General features: G+C 42.3%; 1 protein-coding gene across 2 annotated transcripts in view; it reads right to left on the bottom strand.

Annotated features, from left to right (window-relative positions):
• Positions 1-1,881: 1,881 nt before the first annotated feature.
• The window catches only part of LOC111930550 (uncharacterized), a 211,447-nt gene continuing 199,182 nt past the window's right edge, over positions 1,882-14,146 (bottom strand). The window contains exons 8-11 of one of the 2 annotated variants that reach the window (XM_086892071.1): positions 10,217-10,541; positions 8,464-8,592; positions 2,784-2,816; positions 1,882-1,970 (exon numbers count right to left, since the gene is read on the bottom strand). In XM_086892071.1, the coding sequence (XP_086748197.1) occupies positions 8,466-8,592; positions 10,217-10,541 (452 nt within the window). In that variant the 3' untranslated portion in view covers positions 1,882-1,970; positions 2,784-2,816; positions 8,464-8,465. Of the gene's footprint in view, positions 1,971-2,783; positions 2,817-6,190; positions 7,616-8,463; positions 8,593-10,216; positions 10,542-14,146 lie in introns of those variants that run through there. The other variant, XM_086892072.1, reaches the window with a different exon arrangement.

The raw sequence follows: 14,146 nt of genomic DNA, 5'->3' as shown, positions 1-14,146 counted from the left end.
CAGAGAACAGGTCTCAGTGCCTGTATCAAGCACATTGCAGTGCCCCAGCCTCAAGCCCCTCTGCTCTTGTGACTATGTAAATGGAATTTCGTGGAATGGGAATCACAACAGAACCGAGAGCCTGGAAGCTGTCACACCCTTACAAAAGTACCATGGTCATCCCCACACTGCAGGGTTTGTTTCCAGCTGGAAGTAAATAAGAGGCCCTTCTCTGTGCCAGTCTCAGGAATGCTAGTGACTTCTCACTGCCCTTGGCTATCTTGTTTTTAATTTAAGAACCATGCAAGTGCACTTAAACATCATTGTTTACTGGTGTCATTGTTATCAAAGCAAGTAAAGACTTCAGCATCTGTATTGTCCTCGGGTTTTATTTTCATTGTGTCAGGCTACAATGGGACTTTGAGCATCTCGTTCTTGACTACAGGCACCATTCAACAGGAAATTGATTTCCATGGGTGACAGGCGTGGAGGCTCCGTGGGTGAGGCGCAGGCAGCACCAATGTGCTGTGGGTCTCTATCCCTTTTCTTCCCAGGCTGGGGCTCTCAAACCCTGCCTGCCTCCTGCTGAACCCACACATCTTCCTCCTGAGCATTAAGATGTTGGTGCTGGAGCGTAGTTGGTGTTTCCCACAAACTGTACCTGCTCCCAAATTAGGCGAGCACTAAGGGAAGAGACAAGCACATGTGGCATGGGGGGGGCAGAGATTTTTACAGAGAATAACTGACGATGCATCACCATGGACAGGAGCCTTGAGGGCAAAATACAGCGCTTGTCAGTTCACGTTTGTCTGCACTTGGAGAAGAGGCATTTTCAGGCTCTGCATCATGATAGCTGTAACAAGCTGAGTTGAGAGACTTCAATACATACCCAGCTATGAGTATGGACACTGATGAGAAAGCTTATGTGTGCCTACTCGCATTCATTTCATACGAGTAGACACTTAGCTCATTCAAAAATACAGCTGGCATGATAAGCCATTGAGAGTACAAAATACATATGAGGGTGTTCAGTTTTCAGTCAGGGTTATGCCATTTTTAATGGTCATATATTTACCCTGTCTGGTGCATTTATTTATTTTTGAGCCAAACTAGATTCAATGATTTTCATCGGGTTTTTTTTCACCTCTGTTGACATTGTCTGACAAGACTGTTCAGACTCAGGCTGCTTAGGAAAAATAAACTTTGGTGCCAGATTTTGAGCCATCAGCAGTGTTCACTCTCATCTTTATTCTATTATTCTGTTGCAAAGGAACTTTCAGCTCAGGAGCCACAATGGAAAGAAAACAACTTCAGCTCCTTTTTTTTTTTTTCCCCCCCTTCTCCTTTTTCCCATCTTGTGATCTTAACCCAGCTGGTGAGGGAGAAAATTCCCATGTGAGGCATGTGGGTGGAGCCCAATTGTGTAAACTCCATGCTTGCAAAGTGTTTGGCATGGATCCGCTGGCTGGCTTTGTTTTCCGTGGCCGGACACAGAGGGAAGCCACATTCAGCACATTAACAGCTGCCACCTGTTGCTCTGTTCTACTTCAGAGGAACCCTGAGCCTGGGGAACCGCTCTGTGCTCTGGCCCTTGACCTCCAGGGAAGTTTGATCTATCTGGGATGTGCATTTGTCCCCACGTTTTTCTTGCTTTTGCAAGATATGATGCTGGTGGGTTTGGGAGTCCAGATGGAGAAGAGATCCTTGGAGCAATTTGAGCTGTGCCCTCCCCTGGGAGGGACCTTCAAGCTCCATTTGATGTCTCTCCTGAAGACAAACTCTTTGTGGTTAATTCACTGCAATCAGAAATTTCCCTGGCACACACTACTCCAAAAATCTTAACTGTGTCAAACCTAAGTACAAGGCATAGCAAGAAAATGCAAAAAGAAAGAAATTATTAACCTTGCCAATGACATTTGTAGGACCATCAACAGATTTTTCCCCTCTTTGAGCAGTACAGCTTAAATTGATCTCCATTCCTATGCACTTTCCTGTTCATATGTAAAGCACAAGGAGGGAAAAAAAGCAGCAGATCACTAATGCAGCTAATTCTCAGTATCTTGAAGCAATTGACACAAGTACATGAATTAACTCATCACTTTATATCACATACTTGAGGCAAATGTGCTATTTGGAGTACCTCTTGGTAAGAATAAGCAATTTAAGATCCATTAGTATTTGGAATATTCTGTTTCATTAAAACCACAGTCATCCCTAAATGCAGATGAGTGAAGAGGAGCTATCAGCTTCGTGGTTGTACTAGACAAACTTAAAAACACTTTTTATTACAGGGTACTGTGAAAGGGTTTTAACACAAATAAAAGCCAGGCCTTGGGTTTCCAAAAGAGGGTTCTCCTACCTTGGGTTGAAGTTTCTCGTAGCTTTCATAAGTTTGAAAATTATAATGTGAGTTGGGGGGAGACAGAAATTCTGGTGAACAGGTTTTAAGCTTTTAATATAACACCAGAGCAGTTTTTCAAAACACAGTCTGCTACTTGTGCACCAAAATTCATTCTCCTTTATAATGGCCTCAGTGCCTAGGATTATGGGAAAGCTGGAATTATTTTTTAAAATAATAAATACCTATCCTCTGTTTTCATTCAATTTCCAAATAAATCAGGGCCCCTTTGCCCTGGGCTTGACCTGTAGAGTTTTAAGATCAAATCATTTTCATTTATGATACTGTGTTCTAAGAAGTTTTATAAATAATACAAAAGTACTTGCTTCAGATTTTAATTAGACTTGTGATAAATCTATAGCACACTGAACAAAATATATATTAAAATGATTTTTTAAACACTTACTGTACAGACCAAGGAAAGAATCCTTAAAAACTTCTGAAAAAAAAAAAAAAAAGAATGTTTTTTTCCTCAGTTCGGTCACATTCAACCCTCAAGAAGTTCCTCAACTTTACAAAGCTATTTTTGTCTAAGCAGCAAAGGTAGAAATGTTACAGAAGTCACAGGAATTTCTGGAAAAACTAAATCCTTTCACTTTGCTGCCTAATTTAGTCTTAAGTCTTTCCCAAATGTTGAAATACACTTTCAGGGCCGGAGACCCCACAGTTCACACAAAACTGGAACGAGAGATGGGCACTATTTCACTACAGAGGAGGGAACAGTTGGGTCCTGGCTAACACAGGGTACAACCTGCCTCCCACCCTCCCACCCTTCACCAGGGGCCCAGTCCAACCCTCCCAGGAGCCACTGACTTAGGAGAAGCTGCCATCCAGAAGCACAAAAGTGCATCAGGGCACAAAAGTGCATCTGTGCTGCGGACACCATGCTGCTGGGAGGATGTCCTTCTGCCACTCAACCCTTGGAAGAAAAATCACTTCCTGATTGACAAAATTTACATGATAAGACCTCGTGTCCTGCTGAAATAGCACCACAGAGATAAACTGATGTCACTGTTACCCTGGCTGACAGGCTTGTAGAACATGTCAGAAAGAGTAGGCGTCCTGGCTAGGCACCTTGAGAGGATGCAATGCATCCCATGGCTACTTGATATCCATCACATGGCTTAGGTCAGGGCCAGATTTACTCCAAAAGATTCAAAAGCTACTTTCTGTAATCAAACAAAAGCACTGGATTCTGGTGAATCAGGATTAGTGTTCTGCAGCTGTAGGGGAGATATTTTATAATTAAGCCAGCACCCTCCAGCAGATCTCAGTTGGAGGTACCAGCAGTCTTAGGCAAAAACTGGTTTGAAATCAGCCTTGCTTCTGGCTGAATAGCTCTGCTGGTGTTGAAGAAAAGTCTGCGTGTTTCTATGGCTCCCACACAGCAGAAGCCCACCTAGAATACCTGGAAATGTGGACCTAATACATCTTTATTTTCTTGCTTTTTGTTTATCTGCAAATCTATGACTCTGCAAAAACAACAACAAAAACAACAACAACAAAAGGAGGCTTGTTTACGAGAGTGGCTGCAAAGTTAACCATTAATTTTCTGCTCAAATGCATGGACACAGTGGAAAATGATCCTTAAATGACAGAGCAGAAGTCAGGTTAAATCTGAAATTCCTATGCTGTTCACTTTTCTAGGTTATCACTCCATGTATAGAGGTAAGATCTTTGTCAGGAACAAGGCCTGGCTGGATTTTGATAAATTTGCAAAAAACATTGGCCTGAAATCTGAGGATCTTCCACCTGACTCATAAGCATTCCATGTCAGTATCTCTGGTAAATGTCTCAAGCATTTGAACACAGAAATAATATCAAGGGTACTTCCCTCGCAGCTGAATTAAGCTGTGACAACAGATTGTGGAAGTGTTTTTTTTTGTAATACTTTATCTTGTAATTGTCCTTTTTTTTAATGTCTACTTATGCAGGGAAGAAGGGCAAAGTCCCTTCATGTTGAACAGGTCTCAGGGCAGTTGGTTGTTTATTTCCCTGAAGCTACAGAGTGTTTCTGCATCAGGGTGAGACTGAGGTTTGTGTCAGGCAAATTCCACAATCATGTTATTTTTAAAATCATGTCTGCTGTTAGTTTACCCTGGCTGACAGGAATGACCCCCTTTCCCATCTCTGCATTCCTACACAATCTGGCCAGCAATAGCTGAAATTTGATAGCACACACAGGTATAAATTTAGTCAACTGTTGGATTTTGGTTGTTTCTTGGCCACAGCCTGTGGAGTCCATGGGCCTGAAATGAGAGTGATAGAGAAGCTTACCATTCCTAGAGCTCTTATTTTAGATTCTGTAAAATCAAGTGCACCTTCTTACCTTGTTGCTTCACACTTGGCTCAGATTTGAAAGAGATTTTGGCAACTCTGAGAGCCATGAAGCATTTTAAAGTGATTAATAAGACTGCACATTTAGAGCAAAGGATGACTCCTGCAGGACTCTGCCTACATTTCTTGTTAGCATCAGATAACAATTCATCCAAGTAAAGTAGATAACTAACAGATTTTTTCTATGCATCCATAACAAAGTCTAAATGGCAGGAATAGCAGCAAAGTGCTTAAATGCGCAATATTTTGAGAACAAAACAGATTAAAAGAAACAGTCCCTTAAAGAAAACAAACCTATGAATATTGTAAGTCTCTGCTGAGGTCTCCAAACCACAATTTTACCTGTCTAAACACATGCAAGATTAAACTGTATTTTCATTTTCCCACCATCTCCTCAGCTGCCTGGGTGACACGTGCCCTTCCCACTTGCTGTCACCCTGGAGAGCCCGTGCCCTGTACATCCCAGTGCCACTGACACAGGAGGCTGTGCCTCTTCAGGCCACCTCCCAGGGCTCTGGGTATCAAGGAATCACAGCCAGATCCCACAGTGGGCTCTGGTGCCAGGGCCCTGCTGCCCTGGAGCTGAGTCTGTGGCAGCCCGTGTCCGGCGGGTCCCCGGCGGTGCCGCTGCCCAGGCACAGGAGGGGGATCCTGTTCCCTCACAGATGGCTGTGTGCAGCCAAGGGACATGTACCACTAAAAGGCAGGATGTTTGGCTGGAGGCTGCCAGGCTGGTACAACCTGATCAGGCTGGCTAGTGCCACACATCTGTGTGCTGTTCCCGAGGATCACCGCAGCGGTCCTCAGGAGCAGGAGCAGACTGCTGTGACCTGTTACTGCTGTGCTGACACATTGCCTTTTCCTGTTTTATGTCCTCAGCATCTTTATTGAGAAAACACCACTGTTGCTTTCCACGCCACCTGTGTAGTTTATCTTTTTTTTTTTTTTCTTCTAATGCATCTCTTTGCTGTAATTTTGAGTAAATTTTCTCCCTTGCTTATCTGTGGTTTTTACCAGCAACACAATATGAAGAGAGTTCCAGCCACTTGATAATGCTAGTGGCAAAGTAGTCCTTGTTTCCTTAGAGCAGAAAGCTGCCTGTGCTCACACTGGAAAATAGTATATTGTCAGAAATCCATTGTTGCTTTTGTGCCCTGTACAGCATTTCTCTTTCTTCCCTTTGAGCAGTCACAATCAGCAGTAACTTGGCCACAGACCTGTGCAGCCCATGGCCTGAAATTAGAGTAATAGAGCAGACTGAAATTCCTGGAGCTCCTATTTTAGACTCTCTCCAAATGCAAGTGGACTTTCTTACTTCACACTCAGTTTTGAAAGAGATTTTGGCAAGAGATCGTGCAGTCCCCTTACTGTGTGTAAGGAAATGAAAGCACTTACTGTGATAGCAGCAATGCCTTACCCAAACAGGCCAAGAGACAGGGAACTCTGAGCTAGTCAAACTGCTGAGCTTGAAACAGATTTATAAAAACATCTGTATTTATTTATTTGTATATACATTTCCCATCCTCATTTCACCCGCCCCAGTAACGTGATATTCATGCAAGTCTATTCCTTTGTTGCATTTTTGCTTCACTTCCTGTCAAATTATTTCATTTTATTTAGGCTTCACCTGTCAAAGTACATGAGCTAATTCTCTCTGTGATGACCTGCCACTTCTTCCTATTCTCCAGCGACAGGATGCAGCAACTGCATGCCTGCAAAGCCTGTGCCATGGAAATCACCTGGGCATCTCTGCATACACAGAAGCAGAGAAGACAGACCCAGTCTGAAATGCCTTGAACCAGCTTAACTCTGCTCTCAGGTGCTGCCAAACAAGAAACCTCCTCTGCCCACAAACATGGTCCCTTCACACCTTTCATCTCAGGGCTGCCAAATGTTTAATGTTCAGAGACACATTGGACACCACCATCTCTCTGAGTTTATCCCTCACCTAAAACATCCTCTGGAGGGATACTTCTGTAGGGTTTCAGTGAATGAAACAACATTCTGGAATAATGCAATATGTTCTGATATCCTCTTACTAATTTTTCTAATTCTCTGAATTGACTGCATACTGCCTGACTAACGGCAGCTGCAAAGGAAGGAACTCTCTGTAATACTGTGGTATTATTTTTGGTCATTTTTATGGCTTTGATGCTGGTAGTTATAATTTATCTGACTTCTCAGTCAATGTGCAGAGCTCCTGTGGCCCCATGCCACCTTGCAGCACAGGAAGCCCTTGCCTGGCCAGTCCAATGGCTGTCCAGCAAGTCATTACTTGCACTGGGAGTGGTGAAATGCAAAGCCAGAGTATCTTGTAAACAGATCCCTCTTTCATCTTCTCTACAGAAGTGGGTGAGTGAGAATTGGTGTTACACAAGGCTGCGTTGATGCTGTTCAAAGTGATGAGTTTTACCCTTAATGTTATACTGAGGGAACCCATGTGGTGGCCAGTGATTGATTACCTTCACAAAGCTCATTTTCACTCAGCGGTGGTGAGTTTCAGAAGGGTGATAATAACAGATATCATTGCCTAAGTTCTCTCTCACAGGTTTTCCACTGTCCCATGGAAATCAAAAGGTGATTAATTCCTCTAACAGCTTTTGTGGCACTCTGGAGAAGTTGACATAAAGTGGAAGATCCTGAATATTTACCTGTAGGAGCCAAAGCCCATAATGGGTATTTAATAATGAAAACTGAGGATATGACATGAGCAAAGAACTGGAAGAATGTCTGTAAAGAAACAGGAACAAGGCTCTCAGCAGGGATTCAGGATGTCCACAGGACCAGGAGTAAACAGGAATTCTGTGTCCACCTGTAAGCTTGTGTGCTTGAAGAAACAGAATCAGAGCTAGAGGCTTTGGAAGGATGCTTGTCTGACCTTGGAGAGGCAGGTTGCACAACCTGAATAAGAAAAAATAGATGACTCACGTTACCTGTTCAAATAGGGAAATGCTCCTCTTCAGGAGTTTTAGCTGAGGGTCTTCCAAGCATGAAGCTTCTTAAAAAAGGACAAAGCATACAGATTGTCAGACATCCCAAAGGGGTGAAGGAAACACCTGCTGGGGGCAGTTTGTCAGGAGTGCGCCATCCTCTGTGGCCAAGGGCCCTGTGGAGGCTGAGGCAGGTGCACTCCCCTGTCTAAGGGGGTCAGATTAGCAGCTCTCTCCTCCTCACAGGCGGTACCAACCACAGAGGCAGCAGTGCTGGGTGAGGGCACTGTTATCCCTCATCCTCTCTGGCTTCCACGCGAGCAGCAGCAGCTGTTCCACCCCCTGCCCCTTGCCGGAGCGGCGCCTCACGGGGCGCGCAGTGCCAGTAGGAAATGGAAGTAATGAGCCTCAATTAAGCAGCTCCCCATACAGTCATGGATGAGCTTGTCCCAGCAAGAGTAACCAGGCCCAGGGACTCTGCAGGGTGGTTTTGTGATGTGCAGCTGGTTCAAAGCCATTTGTGGAATGCTGAATATTCCTCCTCCCTGTGGGACACACTTGCCCTTTTGAGTACCACACACATGGGGTGTAGCCAGGGGGGGCACAAAACAGAGGATATGAATGCCATCCTTTTTATACAGGCCTGTTTTTATACATGCCTGTTTACCAAGGAGTAAGAATAGACAAAGGGAGAAAAGGTCTCCACCTTCATAAAAATCATGAAGGCTTTGGCTGACATAGCACTGGTTTGGCCCTGAAACAAAATTTGGGCCCCATTTAGCTTGGCTCTCGTTACTGTTTATGCAGGACAACACTTACCTTCACTCAGACAGCCAGCACAACATTTTGCGTCTTCTTCCCAAGTGAGTCTTCAGTGTGGGATTTACAGGGTGGCCAGAATTTATGCAGCCTTTTCCCAGCAGGATATTTCTGCAGTAATATACAGATCTGAAAAGATAAACCATTTATTGTCATGGAGAGTATGTAGGGAGTTTAAAAAAAAAATAAAAAATATTTTTACATTCTGTATCATTACCCTTGGTATGTTGTTGGCTTTCTTTTTCTCCCCACCAGGCATTTTTTTCTCCAGCTGTTTTCAGCTGTGCTCCTAAACTTCCAGCCATGATCAGGGGACATCAGCCTCTGCTGTCTCTGAGGTCAGGCCACAGAAACTGTGCTTATTTCCTTCAGGAAAGCAGTGCTGCTTTCAGTAGATTTCACACTTTTTGCAACATGTGAGTCACCAAATTGACTTTTGCTAAAAGAGCATAGAGAGTTTGCAAAACTCTACATATATAGGCTTGTACTCAGTGATTAGAGGAGCAGCAGTGTTCACTGCAGAACATTCATCTGGACAACTGCTGGACCTGGGGGGGGGTTTGGGCAGGAGGTGGACCCCTTAAATGGTGGCATTCAAAGGAGATGAGAAAATTAATTAATTCAAGGGTTCCAGGTATTTTAGGAAAGGTTTTTACTGACTGGCAGTAGGACAATGTTTGCATAATTGCCCAAGCATGCAGCCTTTGAATAATAATAATATTGCTGTTCTCTGAGATACACTTTGTTTTCAGAAGTGACCTGATATCAGCAAAAGCAAAAGACTCAATTTCACAGTTACTTCGAAACAAAAATAATTATGGGAATGCATGCAGAAATTAAAAACTATTACTGGCAATTTGTGCTAAGAAACTAAACAACCCCTAAAGCTAGACAATTTCAACCATTTCAGATTGGTTATCCTCTCTGTATCGCTATTTAGGCCTGAGATCTCGTCTTCATCTACTCTAATCCCATTCTTTTGCTGTCTTCCATCGTGTTAGAGATATTCTAGATCTTAGACAATGTGTATACCAAATAAATGTAATTAAAATGTAACTACAACTATCTTTTTAATTTTCCTTATCACAAAAAAAAAATTACATATTGAACCCTACCAAACTTTATGGATGTGTTTCTCATTTTGAGTCTTGTGCATTATCCACTGAAGACAAATAGGATAATTTCCCACAAATACAGAGAACACTGGCACAAATAATACAGCAGCATAAAAAAAAAAGCCCATTTAAAAATTGCAGGGATGTGAGAATCTCTTTGACTGAAGATGTGCAAACCCCAAATCACTGAGGAACCTACTCATCAGCTTTCAACCTTCCTGATAACCACCCAAAGAAAGAGAAGCTTCTTTTTCCTGTTCTACCTGTATTTTCAGCTGCCTAGAAAACAATAACTACAACTTATCTTTCCATATATTTGTTCCTTCCAAAAAGAGCAAACAAGCCACTGTTAAGCCCTGTTAAGCCATTTTTGGGGGATCACCTTCAGAGACCCCTGAGATTTATTTGTTCACCTTATTTGGCAACAGGTCATCAGCAAAGTATTTCTGGAAGAAAGACAGAGCATCTTTTTCTGGTGCTGTACTAGAGCTCTGTGTTTGTCCTCTTTCCTTTAGTGAGTAGCAATAGCACCACAAGTCCTGGCAGGCTTGGAGAGCATCATCAAACTGTCCATCAGGCAGTGGGGAAGGATCTGACAGTGACTTACAACTGGAGGGAGTGAGAGAGACAACATTTACCTCGAGGGCTGAGCAATCAGAGAAGATAAAACTGTGATCTGTGTCTGTGCACAGCGACCTTGGCTCCCTTCAGTTCTCACTGACAATTCCTGGGCTTCCACCACTGTGACCAAGGGTGGAACGTGCACCTCCTCCAGCCCTGTTCTGTCCCTGTAAGGAGCTGCAGATGATGCTGTCCCCTGCCTCAAGGCTGAGGGCCAGTCTGCTGATGCCATTTCTGCCATCAACACCATCAAGGAGGAAAAGGTTGCAGTAGGTCTGACCAAGTGTTCAGCGTGAGGTGTGCTGTCAGTCAGCTGCTCGGCTTGGTTCCACTCCAGATCAGCTGGTAGGAAATGAGGGACAAAAAGAAAGTATTCAGCAATGAATCCTAGCATTTTTATTTTCCCTCTCTCCTCTGCAGTCCTCACCCACCTTCATTTCATAGCTTTGCTGCAAAGAGCTGAAGAGAAAAAGAAATGGTTTGAGTCTAAAGCTATTTTTGATGATGTAAATGCACAACCATTTACACTTTCAAGAATTCAAATCTGCAGTTTCAAAATGGAGTTATGCCAATCACGTTTTCTATCTGGCTAAATTAATTGTTAGGAAATCGTAAATAAGGATAACACAGGACCACTTGGAAATGGAAGGACACTGACCTTTCCTCCATGGTTTATTACTGTCCTCTGGTCCAAACTGAATTGAGCTTATGTTCTCTTGCCATAAGAAATAGTTTTGCTTTAGAAAAAGGCTCAGAAGTGGTATGAGGATCTCACTCATCTATTTCTCCTAGGAAATACACTCTTTTGGTCTCCTCAGAGGGATGTGTCTTTGTAGGCAGGTTCAGAACTGCCAAGGGAGGGGAAAACCAATCATTTCCAGCTTCATGATCATGGTTTCAAGAATCATCTTGGCTGGGCACTAGCATTAGCCTCTGTATATGTGTCTGAAGGAAGGATAGGTTCTCAAAATAAGTAAAAGGCAAATTCAAAGAACAGAGTAATCTCTTCTTTATCCTCGGTGTGTAGGACAAGAAACGGGCTTACCTGCAGCTAGAGGTGTTAAAAGACAGCAAAGTTCTGTTTGAATCTTTTCAGAATCCCTGAGAATTTTCTCAGAATCCCTGAGAAAAATCTACCCAATGAAGGGTGGAGTGCCTGTTGGTGGAGGTGCTCGACAAGGCACTGCTCCTGGGGAGATGCAGATATTGTTAAGAACAGAATAAATAACCTCTTGGTAGACACTCCACCCCTATGAATGACAAAAACATTTTACTCACACTAGGTTTTTTTGTTTCTGAGATCTTCTAGCACTGAGAGCAGTGACAGAATATCTCAGTTCTTCCTGCCACACGTCACATGAGAGTACACCAAAGGCAGCAAGGAAAACAGACAGGGAAAACATAGCCTCAGAGCATGAAACATGGAAAATAAGGATATGCTGATGGCATGTGAGCCATCCTTCAGTCTCCAGGTGAAATCCTGGGCCTTGGCAGGCACAAAGACAGCTCCTGGATGTGAGTCTGCCTGACACCAGAACAGCTGGTAGCACAACCATCCTGCGGGTCATCCAGACAGTTCAGGGGTCTCCTAAACTTTATGAGCAATTATTCAGCAACACCCAATAATTAAAAACAAACATGCTGCAGGTAACAGGGGGAACAGCTGACAAAGTCCAGGAGTAAAGTCACCAGCTAAAAAAATGAACACAACAGGCTGAGGCTGGAATGAGGCAGGCTCCACGTGAACCGATGGCTGCCAGTGTTGCATTTGTACACCAAGAACTTTTCATTTTAGTGCCCTTTTAGAGAAGCTGAAGATATCCACTAACCCTGAGAACAAACATATCATTTTAAAGCAGAATAGGTCTGTAAGACTTTTTAACACTTGTTCGTTGATTATATTAATGCCAGAATATATTAAAGAAGTGCAATATAAATTTGATTTTAATTGTTTTGTACACACGCCAGTGAAAAGGAACTGATTGGATACAGTTCACAGGCAGTATGTTAATACGTTATTTTCATATGATGATAGCTTTGCATAATCTTTCTTTTTCCAAGATTTAGAAGAACCTGTTGTTAACCAAAGCACAGGAGAGAGGAAGAATACAATTTACATAAAATCGGCTACCCTACACATTAATTAGTAATGTGGCTGAGCGGAAGGTGTGTTCACTTAGTAGAAAGTACACTTTATAATTTATACACCAGCTGTTTCAGTGCTTTCTAGTCCATTTTCCTCCCTGCCTGCCTCTAATGAAATCGTGTTACTGGAGAATTGACTGGGGTGAATTGAGATTTTAATCCCATTGACGCTTCTCTATGGAAAGGCACACTGGTGGGAACTTTTAATGGAAGGTCTGTAATCAGAAGACACTTGTATTCAGTCCCCCACTATAATGACTCTCATCAAATGTTAAAGCCCAGGCAGTGTGCAGAAGGCTAGAATTTCAAGGTTTTTGACCAACCCCATTTGAGGCATTCCTCTGGGAGTGTGTGATTACTCAAGTTTAGCAGTTTATTGCCTCATCTTTCAATATCCAGTGAAGCACAAAATTCTCATCTAGGTTGCTCTTTTTACTTAAAGAACAGGCCAAAATAGACTGCAGAGCTACTAGCACTGTCATTGAGGTTAATTCTTGCTTCTCATTTAACAGGAGATCAATGAAAAAGCTTTAAAATATTAGAACACAAATGCTGCTTCGTCTCTAAAATTGCTTAGCAGCCTTTGTAAAAATTCTGGCTCACACCACATTTTTCCAACACACGCTCAGATTTACTTATTACCACTTGCTTTTTTAAGGCTAAGAGTAACATTAATTGAGAGGTGGTGCTGTTCTGCAAAGAAGGATGTAAACATGTATTAAAATCCAGCAGAGCGAACAGTTTTCCTATTCCCCAAACTTTGCAGTCAAGAAAAGTACAGTCATTAAAAGAGAGGTGGTCAAAAAGCAAGCTGAACTGGGAGTTAATGGGACTCATTATGTCGGCTGCATGTTAGTAATGTCTCCTTCTCTACCAGAAAAACAAGCAGAAATAGACACAGAAAAGCAAAACCCACTTAAACAAATGCCTGTTAAAATCCCTGTGAGGAGAATGCATTTGCTCTGAACAGACACAAACACATCAATTAATACAGTGGAAGCCACTTATACAAATACATGTTAAGAAATAAACTGGAAAAATGAAGGAACTTCTGACAAAAGATGTCAGATGCTGTTGAAAGGAATAAATCTGTTTAAAAGACAACATATTTTTCAAATGCAGCAAGTCAAAATAGAAGGAATAATAGGAAAAATGCCTCTGAAGAATTAATGTTAAATAATTTAAAAAAAAAAAAAAAAATCTTTTGCTTCCTTCTTCTTTTCCTCCTCCCCGAAAAAGGAATCAAGATGAGAGTTTCTTTAATAAGCATTTCTCTGGCAACTTAATGAATACATTTGAATGACTTTCCCTATTCCCTGTTCCTTTCTTATTGAATTGGTCAGACAAAGGTCTAATTTGGGAGTTTTTTTACTTAAAGGAGCTCTTTCTTTCTGATACTTCTTTCGGGCCAGCATGGGTTCAGGATTTTCCACTCCTCATGCAATTCACTCCCTCTGGTCCCTTTCTTATTTTAGTTATTTCAAAAAATGTCAGGATCCACTTGTTATTAGAAGTTCCTTTTTTATGGCTTCCAATCTGAATAGGTGCCTACATTCTCACATTCCCTGCAGAATTCATGGCAGTTTTTGTATATGTGCTATAATTCATACAGGAAGGAACACAATGTCACTTTTCACCAGAATATGTTTGTGTGTATTTTTCAGGGCTTGTTTAATGCTTATTTAATTTCAGGGTTTAAATTAATCTATATTAGAATTTTTTCTGTGTGTGCTATGAAAGTGCCTTTCAGGACATCTTTCTTTGGACTTTTAGACTTCCCACTCAAATCTGATGGATTAAAG

This window comes from Cyanistes caeruleus, chromosome 6 (genome assembly GCF_971803275.1).
Source record: "Cyanistes caeruleus chromosome 6, bCyaCae1.hap1.1, whole genome shotgun sequence".
NCBI classification, from domain to species: Eukaryota; Metazoa; Chordata; class Aves; order Passeriformes; family Paridae; genus Cyanistes; species Cyanistes caeruleus.
Note: the sequence above shows the minus strand (reverse complement) of the source record. Positions and strands in the feature narration are given on the sequence as shown.